Consider the following 21,761-nt stretch of genomic DNA (forward strand, 5'->3'; position numbering starts at 1 on the left):
CAAAACAACCAGCCCAATATGAGTCCGAAAAAGCATGTAAGTCTGGCGGCAATGATCCCCCCTTGGGATAAAACAAGCCAAGATGTAAAGTGCCTAAGGTAGCGGAAAATCCTCTTGACAGCCTGCCAATGCTTAGACCCTGGGCTATGTATAAATCTGCTGACTTGTGAGACTACAAACTGAATATCCGGCCTCGTGTTGCATACATAAATGAGGCAGCCAACAACAATTTGGTAAAGAGTGACATCAGTAGGATCGCGAGCATCATGTAGACTCAACTTCAAACCTGTTTCCATGGGAGTGGCAATAGGTTTGCAATCCTCAAGTCTAAACTTACATAGCAATGTTTCTATGTAACTTTTCTGACACAAGGCAATACCACCATCACACTGCTTAAACTGTATACCCAAGTAATGATGCAATAGCCCCAAATCTTTTATCTTGAAAGTAGCATTCAAATTAGCCTTAAATTCAGTAATATGAATCTCATTTGGTCTAGGGATCAGCAAATCATCGACATAAAGGACCGCAATGAGAAGTACATCACCCTCACGCTTTACATACAATGTGCTTTCTATTGGACTGTTACGAAAGCCTCGTTTGACCAAATGAGTGTCAACTTTCTCTTACCAAACACGAGGAGATTGCTTCAACCCATACAAAGCCTTCTTACGTCTGTACACTTTGTCCTCTTGTCCTTTTATGACAAAACCACGAGGCTGCGTTACATAAACTTCCTCAAATATGTCACCATTCAAGAAAGTAGTAACAATGTCTAATTGATGTACATCCCAACCAAAATGATCTACCAATGCACATAGAAAATGCACAGTAGTTATACGACAAGTGGGAGCAAAAGTCTCTTCATAATCTATGCCTCTTTGTTGTGCATAACCATTTGCAACAAGTCGAGCCTTATGGCGATCGATCTCACTATCCCGCTTGCGTTTCAACTTGTAAACCCACTTCGTACCAATGGCCTTTTTGCCAGGAGGAAAATCACATAAATTCCATGTGTCATTTTCTATAAGTGCATCATATTCTGATTGCATGGCTGCCATCCAATTTTCTGAATTCTGTGCTTCATCAAAAGACAGAGGCTCCTCAACATCATGTAAGCTAGACACAGCCAAAGCATAACAATCTTATGCATAAGATGCATGGCGAGATCCTGAATGAGTACGACTAGGCAAAGGTGCATCCAATTTACTGTCACGCAAAGTGTGCACCAGCCATTTTGGCATACCTCTAGCCTGCCCATTTTCAGCCCTTTCCTCATCAAGTACATCATGTACATCTACATGAGTAATAGGCTGATCTGTAACATTTTCAGAAACCCCCATAGGCTGTACATTTGCCTCATTGGAACTTATATCTGTATTTCCACCACTGAGAAGAGGCAACAAAGTGTCATAAATGTCATGTCAGCTTACATTATTGTCTCTAGTACATGACAGCAAGGGCTGAACAGAATCTTCCACAAACACTACATCCCATGAAACTAGAATACGTTTTGTTTGCGTATGATACAACCTGTAACCTTTGCTTTCAACACTATAACCAATAAAAATACATTTGACAGTCTTATCATCCAATTTTCTGCGTTGTGTTTGTGGCACCAAAGCGTATGCCAAACAGCCAAAAACACGCATGTGCTCAATAGAAGGCTTTCTATCATGCCATGCTTCATATGGAGTAATAGATTGCAAAGCTTTCGTAGGACGCCTGTTTAGTACATAAGTGTACACATGATGGCCTCAAGCCAAAAAGAATGCGGCAAACCTTGACTTTTGACCATACATCGTGCCATTTCCGTAAGTGACCTGTTTTTCCTCTCAGCAACACCATTTTTCTAAGGTGTATAAGGCATTGTACATTGGTGTTTTATCCCATGACTAGCCAGAAATGCATTGAATTCATGAGACATATACTCCCCCCCTCGATCGGAATGGAGGGTGCCCATAGTACATTTCGAGACATTTTCAGCCATAACCAAAAATTGTTTGAAGCGCATAAAAACTTCGGACTTTGCTTTACGCGGAAATACCCATGCATGTCTGGAGTAATCATCAACGAAAGTCACGAAGTACAGGTAACTGCCCAAGGACAGAGTTTGCATGGGCCCACAAACATCACCATGCACAAGCTGCAACCTGCATGTGGCCCTAACTGAACCATCCTTTGGAAAATTAGAACGCTGCATCTTACCCAAAATACAGCCTTCACAAACATGTTTGACAGGTGCTTCAAGAGGGGACAGAGAAGCAACCATATCAAATTTCTGCAAATGCAGCAAACTGGCAAAATTCAGATGACCAAAACGTGCATGCCAAAGTTTTGCATCTGAAATAGCCCTTGAATTTGCAATAGCATTTGCAAAATTTTGTCCACACTTGTCATACAAAGTTAGCTTATACAGCCCATGGCACAAAAGGCCAGATGCAACAATTTCATCACCATGAACTGTACATCTGTCATCCACAAATTTGACTACAAGTCCAAGTCTAGCAAGTGCAGATACAGACAAGAGATTCTTCTTGAATCCAGGTACATAAAGTGCATCAACAAGTGTGAAAGAATTGCCATTTGTAGCAGTAAGCACAATCTTTCCAACTCCCTGAACCGGATAAGAGACATTGTTGGCACAAGTGACTGAATTCCCATGAGGGACAGACTCGAGAGAGGTGAACGATTCACGTGTGTGGTAATGTGCTTTGTAGCACCACTGTCGAAATACCACACATGTGAATCTGCAGCAACTGACAAGCATGCATCATGGACAGCAGGATTGTAAGTGCACTCTGCACTAAAAGCCCATTCTGCATCAACATCAGCAACACAGTCTCCTTTCATAGAAGACTCAACAATGGCTGCATTTGTAGTGGAACCAGCATTTGCAGTGGAACTGCCCTCTTTCTTCTTAGCCTCTTTGGCCTTCAACTTAGGACACTGCTTGATCAAGTGATCATTAGCTTTACAATAATGGCAAAGCATCTTCTTTTTGCCCTTATCACCAGAATTTCCATACGAATTGCTGTCGGCAGAAGCATTAGGAACAGAAGTTTTGCCACTCGCAGCAGAACCATAAGAAGTGGCTGCATTGTTGTTACCACCATTTCTTTGAGAAGCAATAAAAGCCTGTTCAACTGCACACTGTCTAGTCCTATTTTTTTGGGAAAGTGACTCTTGCAACAGCAATGTGCATAATGAATCAAGCTTGACAACTTATGGATTTCCTTGGGTCATAAGTCTCCAAGTACTAGCAAAAGTCTGGTAAGGCATCAAGAACAATCTGCACAAGGGAACTGTCTGAAATGACTTCACCTGCAGAAATAAGTTGCTCATTGATATCCTTGACACTAGCAAGAAAAGTGTCCATATCATCATCTTCATGCATAGTCTTCGACTCGAGCTCTTTACGCAGCAAAGCAATTTTAGCCTCATTGCGGCTTGCATAAAGACCTGTTAGAATATCCCAAGCCTATTTTGTAGATTTTGTTTAACGGGTGTGAGGAACAATGTGCGCTTCACAGACAACGCAATCAATGCATGAGCCTACGCATCCTTTACATCCCAACGAGCTTGTTCTATCGTAGGCAAAACAACTCAAATAGCAGCAATCCTTGCAACAAGACCTGCAACATCCTCAACATCGCCTACATCCTTAGAACCAGGACGTACATCAATGCCCTGCACGATATTCCAGACGCCCTTTGACACAAGAACGTGTTGCATCATATAAGCCCACATAGGGTAATTGTTCCCATCCAACCTGTCCTCAGCTGCAAACATCTTGAAGACATCTGTGTTGTTCCCATCCAACCTGTCCTCAGCTGCAAACATCTTGAAGACATCTGTGTTGTTGTCAGCCACGGTAAATGCTACACCTGGTGTGAAAACTACCCGAAAATAGGAGAAACGGAGCGGGAACAACTCGTGCTATATAGCACAAACCGTAGAAGACTGTAAGGCACCTGTTATACAGAAATCGGCACTGACAAAAATTTTGCACAAAATGACGAAATTGCCTGTGCAGACTTGCCTGTAGTGGAAACGGAGGTTGAAATGAGCCCGAATCAGAAATTTGAGTAGACCAAGCTCTACGATGCTCCGGAAATATTTGTCGACCTGCGAATGCTCGCCAAACCTCACTGTAATCGGAGAAAGTGAGCAGGCGTATGCTGGAGCAGTTTGCGATTAAGCTCAGGAGGATGTAACCTGCTCTGATACCAATTGTTGGAACTAGGGTTGCAGAGAAACGCACATAGCTTGGAGAAGATGTAGGAAGCTCAAGGCACACAATAGAGAGTGTGTTACTTAGTGTGCAATGGAAAGATAGATAGCCCTAGAGTGATGGGCGTATATACAATGCTCGCGGGAAAAAACCTCCTAAAGAGGGAAAAATGCCCCGGCAGTCCTAGTGTGTTCACACACATCACTACCACATGTATATGATAACAAGAGAGTCTTCTTGCTCCACACATGAGATTGTGTGATTGTGTGTGTCATAATGCCTTTGAAAAATCAGCCCCCTCTCTCTCTTGGTCGACCTCTCTTGCTAAATCCTCTTACGGGCTTCCCATTGGACCTCTCCAAGCCTAGCCAATAGGGTTTAAAAAGCATAAGTGATAGCCTTGTGACACGTGTCCCCCCTTCCCCTTTTGTGAGAGCTTTAGGTAATTAAATGATGCAACTAAACTCTCATTGGACCCCTTTGTCTTTTGGCCAATAGGAATCAGGCAAGCCATGGGGCTGGTGAATGCTCATTGGACCCCTTGGGAGACTGGTCAATAGTCTTCTAGAGAGCTTAATTCTTATTGGTTCTTTTATCAAGTATTTTTAAATGAATTAAACTATATTTACTCTAGCCTAATTCTCATTGGTCCACCTCTATGGCCATCCAATAGGATTTTAGTGCAGCTTGTGGGCAATTGGGCTAGGGAGCTAACACGTGTCCCCTATTCCCTTTATGTAAAGGGAGCCTGTGAGTGTGAGTGTGTGTGTGTGTGTGTGTGTGTGTGTGTGTGTGTGTGTGTGTGTGTGTGTGTGTGTGTGTGTGTGTGTGTGCGTGTTTCTCTCTCATACCCTACTTTTACAGGGCTCGCCCCCTCCTATGTAGGAGTCTTGAAGACTTTTTGGCACACTCACAAACCATCCAATTTCACTAAGCTTGACCATTGGACACAACCTTTGAATTTTGGAAACTTAGCGTTTTGGAAGTCTTAATGGGCTGAACCTTAGGGTCTTTAAAGCCCATTGTTGCACATTGCTCTTTTGCAGATGGTCCCCCCTTTGGATCCCTATTTTCTCTCCTTTGGATCCCTATTGTGGCAGGTCTGCCAGCTTAACCAATATTCTAACTTTTTCTCCCTTGGTACTTCCCCATATTAAATGATCAATTTAACATGAGAAAATCATTTAGGAGAATTAGACATTAGTTATTATGACAGAACCTCATCAACAAATTCAACGACAAAATGAAGACGATCAGCCTATCAATAACTAATCAAAAACCTTCCACAGCCTCCACAAACACTTTTCATTAGTGCCCAAGGACGGGCACTAAAATCGGAAGGGGGGAACTTTAATTGCGATGATAGCTAACATTCATCTGCAAAGGTTAGAACCAGGTGATGGGAGGCGTTGGGCAGCCACTAAGCCCCTATTTGCTCAGTTCTGACTCCACTACATGACCTATAATGACATCATCACACGGGTCTCTTGATGTCAGTTTTAACAAAAGCTGCTAAACGCCCAAGCCTTACAAAGCACATCGAAGATGAACATGAAGAAGCAGTGAAGATTGGGTCACAAATTTTTTACATTTTTAAAAATGGCCATATATTGTAAATTCCCAATTTAATACAAGCCATTGTAATATTTGTAATGGGTTACGGGCTCAATGGGAGTTCCAAGCTGTAAAGAATAGGTTAGTTAGTATGCTTAGATTGCAAATTCAGTAAGATGTGGAGCCCTAAAGGCCTTGGGCGCCCGGACATTGCATATTTTTACCCTAGGTATATAAGGCAGTGTGTGAAAGAAATTAGGGTGCTCAGCCTCATTTGTTGAGACCACTCTTTGGTGAGAGCTCATGAGGTATGAGACTATGGAGTCCTTGAGCTTCTCCTTGCTCATGTGACTTGATTAACACTAATCAAAGATTAATACTCTTTCACTATGCCTCTCTCATACTTCTTATGGTTGTAAATGATGTTTTGATTAGCTAGATAATAGCTAATTAGTGGTTAATCCCGCTCTAATCTTGTGTGATTTCCCTCTAATCTTTGTATGTGCATGTGGATTTGATTGGAGTGCGGATGCTCAATAGATCTATGTGTGTGCGCTTGTGATTAGTGTGTTGCATGATAGGATTAGTGATGTGTGCGTCTTGCAATCGTTAGTGTGTGTGATTGGGTTGATTTGAGGTGAAGAGAAGTGGATGTGGAGATTGCCAGACATCGTGACTTAACGTCATAGAGTTACCGTTCCTATTTCCATAATTAGCTCACTAATCGGTGAGTGTTTCCATGCCCTAGCCGGGTAACTCATCCCCCCGGATTGAAAATTATTGTTGGTCATTGGAGCTATGCTACGATGATACCCCCAACACAAGGCCTCTTGGAGGAGATGGAATGTAGGGTGTATGATATCCATGGCTTTCAAAGGCATGGCCATTGTTGCGATTAATATGATTTGGTGTAGGTATTGTTGCATCGCTGAACAAATTTGTAGGTCTGCTTGGAGAGGAGAAGGCTTGCAAGAAGGGCATCCCTCTCACAGCTACTGTCCAAGTGTAGGGGTAAACATTAAACATACATGAACTGTAGCAAACATGCGGTTGAAGGGCTCTGCTGGAATTAAAAAAAGCGAAGGCAAAGTCTACATGATGATGGGTGACGTGAAGTTAAGGACGCTGTAGTGTAGAGGAGCAAAGGTTCTGGCAAAAATCGTAAATCAAGCCTTGCGCCACAAACACCAAAAAACGACCATCGATGGAGGCGGAAACTTCAAGCCAAAATAGGTGGCAATAAAAAAGGGTGGGTCGGTAAAAACCGGCTGCAGTAGGTGGAGTTGCGGGTTCCAGCAGGTCAAGCATTGGAAGCGTTGCCAAAAACGAGGGTAGATTGATTTTTAATAACGGTTATATGAAGCGCTCCATGTCCCCCCCCCCCGATGTGGAACCGAAAACATCTGGAGCCTAGAGCACATGCAAGCGACGAGCGTTGCATGTTCCCAGTGGGACGCAGCTCTAACGTTGATTCGTGAGACTCGTTACCTTGATTATGTAGTATCGATTTGGACAAAGGAACGAAGTTAGCTATGCCATGTGGCGGGAAGAGATTAGGCTCCTAAAATAGGAGAGAAATTGCTCTTAAATCAGGAAAGAAATTGAAAACCGCAGAGAAAAGCAATGGCTTTAAAGAAAAGAGATGAAAGGAACGGCCCAAATTTACAACATCGGGAACCATATAATCGATCCAAGGCAGTGCGCAGAGGCAGAGAGAGAGAGAGAGAGAGAGGTTTCTGTCCGAGTTCTGTCCATCCCGTATTCAGAGGCAGAGAGAGAGAGAGAGAGAGAGAGAGAGAGAGAGAGAGAGAGAGAGAAAGAAAGAGAGACCGGTTTCTGTCCGAGTTTTGTCCATGCCGTATTCACCTTCCTGGAGACGCTTTCCTAGAAGTTAAGACTTTTCTCCAGGCATTGCACAAGGCCTGTGTGCAGATAATGGGACAAGCTTTGGCGATGGCGGAGTAGAGGCTCTAAAAAACACATGGCGGGGAAAGAGTGGAGGTCAAGAGGGGAGAGAGCAAAAGAGGGGAGAGTATGGAGCTCACGGCCATGGCAGTAGTGGAGGACCGCTAAGGTAGCGATGCTCATGGCGAGGCGTGCGGCAGGTCCGGGAAGGGACCAGGAAGCTCTACGTTGTTTTCAGCAGATGCGAAGCAAGGGCCAGCTCACGGCTATGGCAGAAGTGGTGATGATGATGATGAGGACAGTAACCCACTAACGGGGTAGCAATGTTCTTGGCGAGGCGTGCGGAAGGTCCATGAAGGGGCCAGGAATCTCTGTGCTGTTTTCAGCAGATGCGAAGCAAGGGCCTCTCTGTAGAGTCAATCACCTACACGCACTGCAGGCCGAAGTGTGTGTGTGTGTGTGTGTGTGTGTGTGTGTGAGATAGAGAGAGAGAGAGAGAGAGAGAGAGAGAGAGCGCTTTTTGTCCAGGGGCCAGGAAGATCTGCGTTGTTTCTAGCCACTATTCGAGAAAAACCATTTTCACAAAATTCCTTTTCTTGAATTTGCCCTGAGGAAGTTTTAAAAAGTTAAGCTATTTTTTGGATTTTTACACGATTTTTCTCTATTTAGGGGTGGATTTTCTCCTTTTCCACTTTCCCTCAACAAGCACTTTTTAAATCAAAAACGGCACAATATTACGCTGAGACACATTTTTCCCCAACACTGTTTCTAGCAGATGCAAAGCAAAGGCCTCTCTTTAGACGCAATCATTTCATGTATTGTAAGAGCTTTAAACTTAGTGTTTGGGGAAAGTGTGCCTTGAGCGGCTGAAAAATCAAAACAATAGATTGAAGGGAGGGAGAGAAGGAGAAACCTAAAATCTCTTATTCAACGGGCTGGCTCTCTTTTTCCTTTTGAAAGCTAAAAAATCAAATGTGATCACGACACATGCAACAGTCCATTGCGTGAGGGATTGCACAGTAAAAGTTTGGATGTGTGCATGTGTCACAGAGAGAGAGAGAGAGAGAGAGAGAGAGAGAGAGAGGGATTGCACAGTAAAAGTTTGGATGTGTGCATGTGTGTGTGTGTGAGAGAGAGAGAAAGAGAGGTGTGCACTAATTACAAGAGATCTCAAATTTTTAGCTTGCAAATAGGAAGACTTTGTCTTTGCTCCTATTTCGATATCATGACTCTAGCCAATCTTTGTGCATATTAATTCGTGATCAAGTATATATTCAGCTAAAACGAAAAAATATATGTAAATAACTTAGTTTTAAGTTTCTTGCAAAGAAAAGGGTCATAGGCAATTCGACATTGGTCATAACGTTGGCCATAAGTGTCGTCCACATTATTTTGAGGCCCCGATGCCCACAAAGGAAACCACTCCCTTGCCGTTTGGAAGTTATGAAACAGAAGCCCTACCTCGAATTCTACTATGATACATATTGACAATAATGCACCCGTACTACCTGTTCGTCAGTGTGTAAAGGATCTGAACCTTGGTCAACTTCCAGTGTTCCTTGTATCAGATAGAACAAAGTAAAGGTAACAAATTGTTTTCATTATCTTGATTTTACAAAAGAAAACTTGTCCCTCTAACACTAGAGGAAAAACATAAGTCCCCCTTCAACACTGAAGGGGATAAAAGTGGCGGGGGAAGGGCACATTCCCTACGGTATTATAAACAATGTGGAGAACCGTGCCAACTCCACACCATACTTATGTATGGTTTTCCCTTTTTCCCCACAATACACAAGCATTTTGCACACGCGATGTATGTGGCTGCATAAACTACATGTTAATAGTTAAAGTCTTTTTTCCAACAATCTCCTGACACGTATTTAATTTTCAACAAGGACTTTTTTCCCACAAACTCTACTATTCTTTGGCGGTGTACATTGGCTGTCAACAGTTCACTATTGCATGTTTGCCACTGCAAGATCAACGTTCACTCTTGTGCGCTTGTCGCTCAACATTGGTTCACATCATTATTGAAGTCTAAATTTGAATTATTTTGTTGAACTATTTATGTGTTGGCCTTCTTAAATCTACAAAGATCCTCTCACGTAGTTCGACATTGGTCGTCAAAGTGAGACGATGAGCGGCACTTGTAGTCTTTGCTAAATGAAGTGGTTCACTCAATAGTCTCCAAGTTTGAGGGGGCTGACTTTGGCACTATACGGCACCTAATGCTCAGTATTGTCGGGAACATGCCTAAGTGTGTTGCAGACCTAATGAGGCGACTTGCCAGAGGACATAGACACGGGAAAATTACAGCATTCATACAACTACTGGAAGATTGAGAAGGAAAAATGCAACCGGGCAAGGAACATTGACGCACAAACCTTCTTCAACAATAAGTACCAGAATAGCGTGGTCTACTTGTCCGAGCATAACAAGTGTTTGACGAGTTGTTGTGCTTGGCACTACTTGATATGATTCAACATACCCTGAAACCAAGTACATCAGAAGTAGCACAGGTAATGGAAGGCATGATAGAAAAATTGAATGCAACAGTCAACATGTTTGCAAAAATCGCCATATAGTTGCCGATGGCAGAATATACACTATTGAGAAGGTGGCGGAACAATGTAAGGAAGGTCTAGAAGCGGATCCATCCATGATTGTGCATTAATCTACACGACCAAAACCAAAGGTGCACTTATACTCCGTATTTTGATTTTTTTATGTGATCCCAAAAGTACTTAGATTGCATCATGTACACATTAAAGCAATGAATTTACCTCATTTTCATTCAAAAGATTGTAGATGAAGGTGAAAGGGTTGAAGAATTTTTATGATGCCCAACAGAGGGACACATCGACAATACACGACGGCATGGCAACGTGGAATGATACATGTCTTCATAAAACATCGATAATGAGTGCTTCCTTGTAAAGCTGTAGTATTTTTAAACCCTCTCCAACATTGGAGGAGAAGCATAAGTCCCCCTTCAACTCTGAAGGGGATAAAAGTGTTACCATATACATGTGGTAGTGATGTGTGTGAACACACTAGGACCGCCGGGGCATTTTTTCCCTCTTTAGGAGGTTTTTTCCCCCGAGCATTGTATATACGCCCATCACTCTAGGGCTATCTATCTTTCCATTGCACACTAAGTAACACACTCTCTATTGTGTGCCTTGAGCTTCCTTCGTCTTCTCCAAGCTGTGTGTGTTTCTCTACAACCCTAATTCCAACAATTGGTATCAGAGCAGGTCACGTCCTCCCTGGCTTAGTCGCCAGCTGCTCCAGCACACGCCTGCTCACTTTCTCCGATTTCAGTGAGCTTTGGCGAGCGTTCGCAAGTCGACAAATATTTTGGGCAAGCTCGTAGAGCTTGGTCTGCTCAGAATTTTGATTTGGGCTCATTTCGGCCTCCGTTTCCACTATAGGCAGTATTGCACAGGCTATTTCGTCATTTTGTGCAGAATTTTTGTCAATGCCGTTTTCTGCATAACAGGTGCCTTATAGTCTTCTACCGTTTGTGCTATATAGCACAGGTTGTTCCCGCTCCATTTCTCCTATTTTCGGGCAGTTTTCACATCAGGTGCATCATTTACCATGGCTGACAACAACAACACATATGTGTTCAAGATGTTTGATGCTGAGGACAGGTTGGATGGGGACAACTACCCTATGTGGGCTTCTATGATGCAACATGTTCTTGTGTCAAAGGGTGTCTCGAACATTGTGCAAGGCATTGATGTACGTCCTGGTTCTGAGGATATTGTAGGCCTTGCTGCAAGGATTGCAGCTGTTAGAGTTGTTTTGCCTACGGTAGAACAAGCTCGTTGGGATGTTAAGGATGCGCAGGCTCATGCATTGATTGCGTTGTCTGTGAAGCGCACCATTGTTCCTCACATCCGTTCAGCAAAATCTGCAAAACAGGCTTGGGATATTCTAGCAGGTCTTTATGCAAGCCTCAATGAGGCTAGAATTGCTTTGCTGCGTGAAGAGCTGGAGTCGAAGATTATGCATGAGGAAGATGATATGGACACTTTCCTTGCTAGTGTCAAGGATATCAATGAGCAGCTTATTTCAATAGGTGAAGTCATTTTAGACAGTTCCCTTGTGCAGACTGTTCTTGATGCCTTACTAGATTCCTACCAGACTTTGCTAGTACTTCGAGACTGATGACCCAAGGAAATCCTGAAGTTGTCAAGTTTGATGCATTATGCACATTGCTGTTGCAAGAGTCACTTTCTAGAAAAAACAGGACTAGGCAGCATGCAGTTGAACAGGCTTTTATTGCTTCTCAAAGAAAGGGTGGTAACAATAATGCAACCACTTCTTATGGTTCTGCTGCGAGTGGCAAAAATTCTATTCCTAATGCTTCTGCAGGTACTACTTCGTCTGGCAATTCTGGTGATAAGGGCAAAAAGAAGATGTGTTGCCATTATTGTAAAGCCAATGATCACTTGATCAAGTCGTGTCCTAAGTTGAAGGCCAAAGAGGCTAAGAAGAAAGAGGGTGGTTCCACTGCAAATGCTGGTTCCACTACAAATGCAGTCATTGTTGAGTCTTCTGTGAAAGGAGACTATGTTGCTGATGTTGATGCAGAATGGGCTTTTAGCGCAGAGTGCACTTACAATCCTACTGTCCATGATGCATGCTTGTCAGTTGCTGCAGATTCACATATGTGGTATTTCGACAGTGGTGCTACAAAGCAAATTACCTCACATCGTGAATTGTTTACCTCTCTTGAGTCTGTCCCTCATGGGAATTCAGTCACTTGTGCCAACAACGCCTCTTATCCAATTCAGGGAGTTGGAAAGATTGTGCTCACTGCTGCTAATGGCAATTCCTTCACACTTGTTGATGCATTTTATGTACCTGGGATCAAGAAGAATCTCTTGTCTGTATCCGCACTTGCTAGACTTGGACTTGTAGTCAAATTTGTGGATGACAGATGTACAGTTCATGATCTCAATTTTGGTGATGAAATTGTTGCATCTGGCCTTTTGTGCCGTGGGCTGTATAAGCTCACTTTGTATGACAAGTGTGGACAAAATTTTGCAAATGTTGTTGCAGATTCAAGGGCTATTTCAGATGCAAAACTTTGGCATGCACGTTTTGGTCATCTGAATTTTGCCAGTTTGCTGCGTTTGCAGAAATCTTATATGGTTGCTTCTTTGCCACCTCTTGAAGCACATGTCAAACATGTTTGTGAAGGCTGTATTTTGGGTTAGATGCAGCGTTCTAAATTTCCAAAGGATGGTTCAGCTCGGGCCACGTACAGGTTGCAGCTTGTGCATAGTGATGTTTGTGGGCCCATGCAAACTCCGTCCTTGGGCAATTACCTGTACTTCGTGACTTTCATTGATGATTACTCCAGGCATGCATGGGTATTTCCGCTTAAAGCGAAGTCCGAAGTTTTTATGTGATTCAAACAATTTCTGGCTATGGCTGAAAATGTCTCGAAATTTACTATGGGCACCCTCCGTTCCGATCGAGGGGGGAGTATATGTCTCATGAATTTAATGCATTTCTGGCTCGTCGTGGGATAAAACACCAATGTACAGTGCCTTATACACCTCAGCAAAATGGTGTTGCTGAGAGGAAAAACAGGTCACTGACGGAAATGGCACGATGTATGGTCAAAAGTCAAGCTTTGCCGCATTTTTGGCTTGAGGCCATCATGTGTGCCACTTATGTACTTAACAGGTGTCCTACGAAAGCTTTGCAATCTATTACTCCATATGAAGCAAGGCATGATAGAAAGCCTTCTATTGAGCACATGTGTACTTAACAGGTGTCCTACGATAGCTTTGCAGTCTATTACTCCATATGAAGCATGGCATGATAGAAAGCCTTCTATTGAGCACATGCGTGTTTTTGGCTGTTTGGCATATGCTTTGGTGCCACAAGTGCAGCGCAGAAAATTGGATGATAAGGCTGTCAAATGTATTTTTGTTGGTTATAGTGCTGAAAGCAAAGGTTACAGGCTGTATCATCCGCAAACAAAACGTATTCTGGTTTCTCGGGATGTAGTGTTTGTGGAAGATTCTGTTCAGCCCTTGCTGTCATGTACTAGAGACAGTAATGTAAGCTCACAGGACATTTATGACACTTTGTTGCCTCTTTTCAGTGATGAAAATACAAATGTAAGTTCCAATGAGGAAAATGTACAGCCTATGGGGGTTTCTGAAAATGTTTTAAATCAGCCTATTACTAATGCAGATGTACATGATGTACTTGATGAGGAAAGGGCTGAAAATGAGCAGGCTAGAGGTATGCCAAAATGGCTGGTGCACACTTTGCGTGACAGTAAATTGGATGCACCTTTGTCTAGTCGTACTCGTTCAGGCTCTCACCATGCATCTTATGCATCAGATTGTTATGCTTTGGTTGTGTCTAGTTTACATGATGTTGAGGAGCCTCTGTCTTTTGATGAAGCACATAATTCAAAAAATTGGATGGCTGCCATGCAATCAGAATATGATGCACTTATAGAAAATGACACATGGACTTTATGTCATTTGCCTCCTGGCAAAAAGGCCATTTGTACGAAGTGGGTTTACAAGTTGAAAGGCAAGCCGGATGGTGAGATTGATCGCCATAAGGCTCGACTTGTTGCAAAGGGTTATGCACAGCAAAAAGGCATAGATTATAAAGAGACTTTTGCTCCCACTTGTCGTATGACTACTGTGCGTTTTCTGTGTGCATTGGCAGCTCATTTTGGTTGGGATGTACATCAATCAGACATTGTTACTACTTTCTTGAATGGTGACATATTTGAGGAAGTTTATCTAACGCAGCCTCGCGGTTTTGTCATAAAAGGACAAGAGGTCAAAGTGTGCAAATGTAACAAGGCTTTGTATGGGTTGAAGCAATCTCCTCGTGCTTGGTATGAGAAAGCTGACACTCATTTGGTCAAACAAGGCTTTCGTAACAGTCCAACAGAAAGCACATTGTATGTAAAGCGTGAGGGTGATGTACTTCTCATTGTGGTTCTTTATGTTGATGATTTGCTGATCACTAGACCAAATGAGAGACATATTGCTGAATTTAAGGCTGATTTGAATGCTACTTTCAAGATGAAAGATTTGGGGCTGTTGCATCATTACTTGGGTATACAGTTTAAGCAGTGTGATGGTGGTATTGCCTTGTGTCAAAAAAGTTACATAGAGACATTGCTATGTAAGTTTGGACTTGAGGATTACAAACCTATTGCCACTCCCATGGAAACAGGTTTGATGTTGAGTCTACATGATGCTGGCGATCCTACTGATGTCACTCTTTACCAAACTGCTGTTGGCTGCCTCATTTATGTATGCAACACGAGGCCGGATATTCAGTTTGCAGTCTCACAGGTCAACAGATTTATGCATAGCCAAGGGTCTAAGCATTGGTAGGCTGTCAAGAGGATTTTTCGCTACCTTAGTGGCACTTTACATCTTGGCTTGTTTTATCCCAAGGGGGGATCATTTCCGCCAGAGTTACATGCTTTTTCGGACTCAGATTGGGCTGGTTGTTTGGACACACGAGTGTCCACAAGTGGTTTTTGTTTCATGCTTGGCAGTTCATGTATATCATGGTTGAGCAAGAAGCAACCTACTGTGGCCACTTCGAGTTGTGAGGTTGAGTACAAGGCAGTCTTCACAGCTACGGTTGAGTGTGTATGGCTCAGACGCCTTATGGATGATTTGGGTGTTGGACAGAACACTGCCAACACTATCTACACTAGCAGTCAGAGCGCATTGGTAGTTGCGAGGAACCCAGTTTTTCATGCTCGCACAAAGCACATTGAGGTGCATTACCACTATGTCAGGGAGAGGCTCTCAGCAGGAGAGATCAGCTTGGCTTATGTGCCAACACAGGGCAACTTTGCATGTCTTTTCACAAAGGCATTGTCTCGTGAGAAGCTTGAAGCTTTCCGCAAAGCTTTGGGCTTACTCCCCTTTGTGAACTGATCCTGTCCTCAGGGCATGGCACTTCCCTTTACTCATGTGCCAACTCTCGTTCACTGCATCACTCCAGGGGAGATTTGTTACCATATACATGTGGTAGTGATGTGTGTGAACACACTAGGACCGTCGGGGCATTTTTTTCCGCTTTAGGAGGTTTTTTTCCCCGAGCATTGTATATACGCCCAACACTTTAGGGCTATCTATCTTTCCATTGCACACTAAGTAACACACTCTCTATTGTGTGCCTTGAGCTTCCTTCGTCTTCTCCAAGCTGTGTGTGTTTCTTTGCAACCTTAATTCCAACAAAAAGTGACGGGGGAAGGGCACGTTCCCTATCGTATTATTATAAATGTGGAGAATGGTGCCAACTCCACACCATACATATGTATGATTTTGCTTTAGTCTTATGGGCACAAACATAGCAAATGCAAGAAATGCATCTCTCTCTGTTCTAATTATAATGTGTATATTTTCATATCCACACATCTTTTGCAAAATCTCATTTGTGATTCGAGGTCATAGAGTTTTTTGCAAAAGCTTTAAGGAGAAATGCTATAGAGATTTTTGGCGTGCTAAAAAAAAGGCCTTAGTGTTGGGCTATCCTAGGCGTCCTTTCACGGATGGGGTCCACGTGGACAACCATCACTTTTCAAGGTGAGAAGGCGTGCGAAAAGAAACCGTCTGCTGTTGCAGCTAAAGAAAGTAAGCACGCGACACGCCCACGTCTTCTCTTTCAGTCCGTCTTCTCTTTCAACAAGTCTTGCCCAGTTCCACAGCTGAAGCGGAACGTAGAGGGCTGGGGCTTGTCAGAGCTCTAGCATCTAAGTTTGGGCCATCGATGTAGAGACAGCAGATTGACGACACGTCTGCTCTCTGAAGGGCTTTTATATTGTCAAGTTTTTTTCGATGGCGTGGTTTGTGGGTCTGTGCATTAAAGGCAGACAGTGAAGGCATGCTCATACAAGCACGTGCACGTGATGGCTGGCTCCCTTCCAATGTTGTGTGTGTGTGCGCTAGTGCACCCGCCTACGAACTGTAGGCCCCCTTGTTTTGTAGGCGTTGCTTCCGGTTAAGGTGGAAGACACTCTGCAGTAGTGCAGCTCGAAGTGTTCTCCCCTACGCATGATTACGGTGCATTGAAAGCATATGTGTTTCCAAGGTGATGTGCTATTGCAGGACCTTGTTTCAGGGCTGAAGCAGTACAGAGAGCGGGTGCTTTTAAGTGTTGTTAAAACAAATGGGGGGCAGAGGAGAGCGATGGTGGTGGACAAGCCTACTGAAGTGAGAGCCGGCTTTGATCTCCGGACTATTTCCACCCAGACGTGCCAAACAATGCATATCCCCATTGCAGAGACCCCAAACCAGGCAGTCCCTTAGATCAAGATGGCCGCTGGGGAAATTGGCTAAGCCTTTCTTGAGTGATGCAAAGGCATCCTCTCACAAAATCCAAGAATAGGTGTCAATATATTGTTCTACATTGTCATAGCTCCCCTTCAGTTTGGCCGCAGGTAGATGCAGGGTAGAGGATGCATCATCACCCATCTCTGAGTCAAGAGGAAGTAAGGACGGCTTGTCCCAATTGACTTGTAGATTGTCCACTTCCATGACCTTTGCATGTGCAAGAGTATCATCTATTACTTGCATAGAAAATGTAATTTCTTTGGTTTCTGAGAGATCGTTGTCAGCTGGGCATTGTAGCTCCACCTGCATGTTGCTCAAAGTTTGGATGAGATCGAAAAGATAGGGTAGCTCTTCTGAGTATTCTAAGCACTAGTGTTTGGATTGAGACCACCAATGTTGATAATGGCTTCCCCCATTCTGATTCAAGGGCGAGCTTGAACTACAGGTTTGCAGTTTGGAGAAAATGCCTTCGGAAGAGTGGAAGTGAAGCCTCACATTCTGCCTTCTACAATTGCATGAGGAGTTTACAGAGTGATGTATTTTCTGACGTCATGAATGGGATTCGAGCCAAGTGACGGAAGAATTTCTTTGCCAGCTTCAATTTGAGTGCAGAGGGCTCTGTTTTGTAAAACTGATCGCAAACTTCAAGTGCAAGCCTAGGGATCTTCTGCAAGATTGGATGAGGATCTCTTATCTCTTTTCTTCCTCCTCAGCTTGACACTGATATTGTGCCCCACTGCCCTTGTTTCCGTTTTTTGCCTCGTCCTGAACAGCAAGAGAACTCCGCTAATAATTCCATAGATGGAAGAATTTATCGACTTTGACAAGATGCAAACCATCTCATGAATGAACGCAGGCTTGTTGCACTGCAAATTTCCAGACAATCTACTGGTTGGGTAAGTGAACCTGAGGTCGTCTCAGAGAGGAGGAGGAGAGATGGTTATGATGTGGAGACTCTAACTAGAATAAAGAGGGAGAATGTCAGTGGAAAAGGGGTAGGAGAAGAGCAAGCCACCATGTCTTAGATCTATATAACATAAGGAAGCTCATGAGAGAAGGGATTACATACAGTATGCGCCGACAAAGCAAAACTAAAGGTGAGATGGAGAGCCTTTGCAGCTCCTTGGAGAATCGATACATTCATCCAATTTTTTCCCTCTACAGACATTAGAGGAGTACTTGAAAGAAAGAGGGGCCATAGGAGGCTTCAAGATGAGGACAATGTAGGGTCCATGGATATGGTGTCTGCTTTGCAACCGACTAGCTATGTCAGATCTTGGAAGCATCAACTGCTTGTCTCTGTCTATCCTTTTGAGGATGGACAAGATGAAGAGTCAGAAGCACAGAGATTTGGTTGTGGCATATTGTGGCCATCATGTCAACAAGGATGACTCTTCCATGCCTTCTTATGCAGGTCCTGGGTGCTTTTCAGTGGTATCAAAACGCAGGATAGGGTGACGATATTGGTTTCACCACATAGAAAGGGATGGGACAAGTATAATTTGGAGGGTTCTTTTATCTCATTTGACTCTGATTCTGAAACTGTCCCTTTGATGGCTAAGCCTAATCCTTTCATGACTATACAACAGATGATGTTGCAGGCTCTTGAGTGGAGCTTGATAGGAACCTCCATAGAGGGCTCAAGCACAAGAAGGCTAGCAGGTTTAACGAGCTTGAAAGGTACAAAAATGGGCATAGTCATAGGAAGAGTGATTTTGAGAATGAGGTCAAAGAGGTCAGTTTGTCTATGCAGTAATCAGGTGTTAGCCAACATCGAAGCATGAGCCAGAAACATTGACCCAAAATGTTCAAAGACCTCGTAATGTAGTCCATGGTAGCCCAATCTCTGTCTAATACTGTATGAAGAGGTAGAATTGCTCTAGTGTACCTGTTCCAAGGTCCAAGGGGAAGAGGGAAAACCTGTGCAGCAAGGATTTTTTTACTGATGCATTGAATTGGCTGTCTTTGGAAGAGCTCCGGCCTTGCGAGACATGCAAGGAATGCTCCTCTTTTGATGAAGGGAAAAACAGTGGGATTGAGAGTATGAAGCTTCTTCTCAAGCACATATCTCTGCCGCCCTCATCCAGGCATAGAGTCTTCATCATAGATGAGTGCCATGCTCTGACTATGGATGCAGGGAATGCCTTCTTGAAGAACTTAAAAGAGCCCCCTAGCTATGTGGCTTTCGTACTCATCACAATAGATGCCGAGCAGTTGCCTTGCATGGCTCCTTCTCGGTGTTAGCAGTACCTGTTCTCAAAGATCAAAGAGTCTGACATAGTTTCAAGGCTTCAGAAGATTGCTTTTTTGGAAAGGATTGACATAGAGCTTGTTGCATTGCAACTTATTGCTACTAGCAGATGGCTCTTTGCGAGATGTTGAGATGACACTAGATCAGATCAGTCTTCTCAACAAGAGAGCTAATCTCTCAGTTCTGCAGGAGCTGGTTGGGATGATACCTGAGAAGAAGCTTACAGACTTTCTCGAGGTGGTGTTTTCACCAGATAAATCCAACACTATGAAGGCAATTAGAGACTTCATGAAATCTGGAGCATTTGCCTTAGCTCTGACACTGGATCAAATCATTCTTCTCAACAAGAGAAATACTCTCTCAGTTGTGCAAGAGCTGGTTGGGATGGTACTTGAGAAGAAGCTCATAGACTTTCTCCAGGTGGTGTTTTCACTAGATACATCCAACACTGTGAAGGCAATTAGAGACTTCATGGAATCTGGAGCATTTGCCTTAGCTCTAATCTCTCAACTAGCCACTCTGATAATTGACGTCCTTGCGGGCAATAATCGATCCAAAGATTACAGACTTAAGCATGTTAGAAAGTAGATCCAAAGATTATAAAGTTAAGCATGTTAGAAAGTAGATCCAACAATTTCAGCAAGCTTTAAAAATCTTTTCCGATGCAGAAAGGCAGCTTAGGTCTTGCACAAATATAACCACATGTTTAACTGCTACATTCTTTGCAATTTTCTCAGACAAATCCCTCCAGTGCGACACCTTACTCACTTGGTACCAGTATCATGCAAAGCCCTGCGAATTTCTTCGACAATAGCGAGCAGTAAGCAACAGAGGGTGATGCAAAGTGGGAGTCCCATTCTAGTCCTCCAATGAGTGAGAGAGGTCTTAGAGGGGATCACAAGAGGGGACATAGCTAGAGCCTAGAGCATTCCTCATTTCAGCAAAGTGCACCCCTGTAGCCATTTCCCCAGGTCGGTGACAGATGTTGATTTTGTGAGGAAAATGCCAGGTGCAAGTAGGCCTCCTGTTGTACCTTGAGCTTTTTCTTCTGGACTGAAAAACTCAGATCAAAGGCAAGTTTGTACAAATATTCCCATGGATAGCGTTATGGAGGAAAGTTGTAGACAACAGTCGGACCAATGTGGTCAAGCAGCTATTTCGTGGAGAGGCTAAGTTGGTTTTGCTTTCCATCGTCGAAGCTTTTGCATTTGCCCACTTGGAATTTAGGCACCTTGAGCAAAATAATTTGGCAGAGAAAGCATGAACAAGCACTGCAAAAGCATTTTAGGACAAACCGTGTTGACCAGTGTTGATTTAAAAATCACGTTGTCCTCAACATCTGTTCACGGAGCCCCTCCTTCTCCAGAGACATGGAGCAACTGATAAAACCAAAAAAGGTTGTACCCCATATCCAAGGGAGAAAAAAAAGCTTACCACATCAACAAGCATTGCTTGTCACAAGAGTAGAGGAGCCACCGAAGTGCGTCCTTCAGGAAGTCATCAAGATCAAAGTTTGGAGTGCCGATTGCATCTAGTCCTTGCATCCGCTTACCGGAGCCAAGGAAACCGCGGCATAGCCTTGAAGTTGAGGAGAACACATATACTCAAAGGTACAACTTAGAGATTTTTGACAGAGAGCAAAGTGGTGCTCTCAAGGAGAAAATCAAAGAGGTTGCAAGTACAGTGGAAAGTAGAAGAACAAGTGTCCATTATGGTCGGGCATCAAATGCATTGAGTTTGTAGAATGTCGATGATTTGGGTAGAGATCACGATGTAGATGCCCAATCACAGGACAACTTTGAGAAGAATAGCAATGGTGAGCATGGATTCTCTCCTACTCCAATGGAAGGCAATAGGACATTGTCGTCGATAGAGATGGACTGGACTCTGAAGCTTAAGCATCGATAGAGATGGATTGGACTCTGAAGCTTAAGCATCGAGTGTCCTATGCTAGAAGGGAAGCAGAATGCAAGATGTCAAGGTGAAACACCAAAGGTTAAGGAGGAGAAGGAGAAAAAGTCTATGCCTCAAACTAGTACCATGTGCAGAAGGAGGAAGAAGCTAATTCTAAGAGTCATGTGTCTGTATGAGAATCTTGTGTAAATTAGTAATTATATTGTGTTTACCATTGGCTGTGTTGACCCAATGTGAGCATGGAAATTTCTAGCTTGGGCTTCTATCCAAGTTTGGGTTTTTTGACCTTGGGAGATCTTCCAAGCTTGTCATGTATAACAAACGGAGACAAGGTGGACCGGTCGGTTGTGTTACCATATACATGTGGTAGTGATGTGTGTGAACACACTAGGACCGCCGGGGCATTTTTTCCCTCTTTAGGAGGTTTTTTTCCCCGTGCATTGTATATACGCCCATCACTCTAGGGCTATCTATCTTTCCATTGCACACTAAGTAACACACTCTCTATTGTGTGCCTTGAGCTTCCTTCGTCTTCTCCAAGCTGTGTGTT

At 43.5% G+C, this 21,761-nt stretch overlaps 1 protein-coding gene and 1 pseudogene across 1 annotated transcript; both read left to right on the forward strand.

Moving 5' to 3' along the window:
- Window positions 1–16,360: 16,360 nt before the first annotated feature.
- LOC147437062 (protein STICHEL-like 4) lies at window positions 16,361–20,462 on the forward strand. The gene has a single exon (XM_086486478.1). It carries the CDS (start codon window positions 19,430–19,432, stop codon window positions 19,883–19,885), a length of 456 nt encoding a protein of 151 aa, XP_086342604.1. The 5' UTR covers window positions 16,361–19,429; the 3' UTR covers window positions 19,886–20,462.
- On the forward strand, window positions 20,393–21,761 carry LOC147437063 (uncharacterized; annotated as a pseudogene).

The sequence above is a fragment of the Adiantum capillus-veneris genome, chromosome 17 (assembly GCF_014529385.1).
Source record: "Adiantum capillus-veneris isolate H3 chromosome 17, ASM1452938v2, whole genome shotgun sequence".
NCBI lineage: Eukaryota > Viridiplantae > Streptophyta > Polypodiopsida > Polypodiales > Pteridaceae > Adiantum > Adiantum capillus-veneris.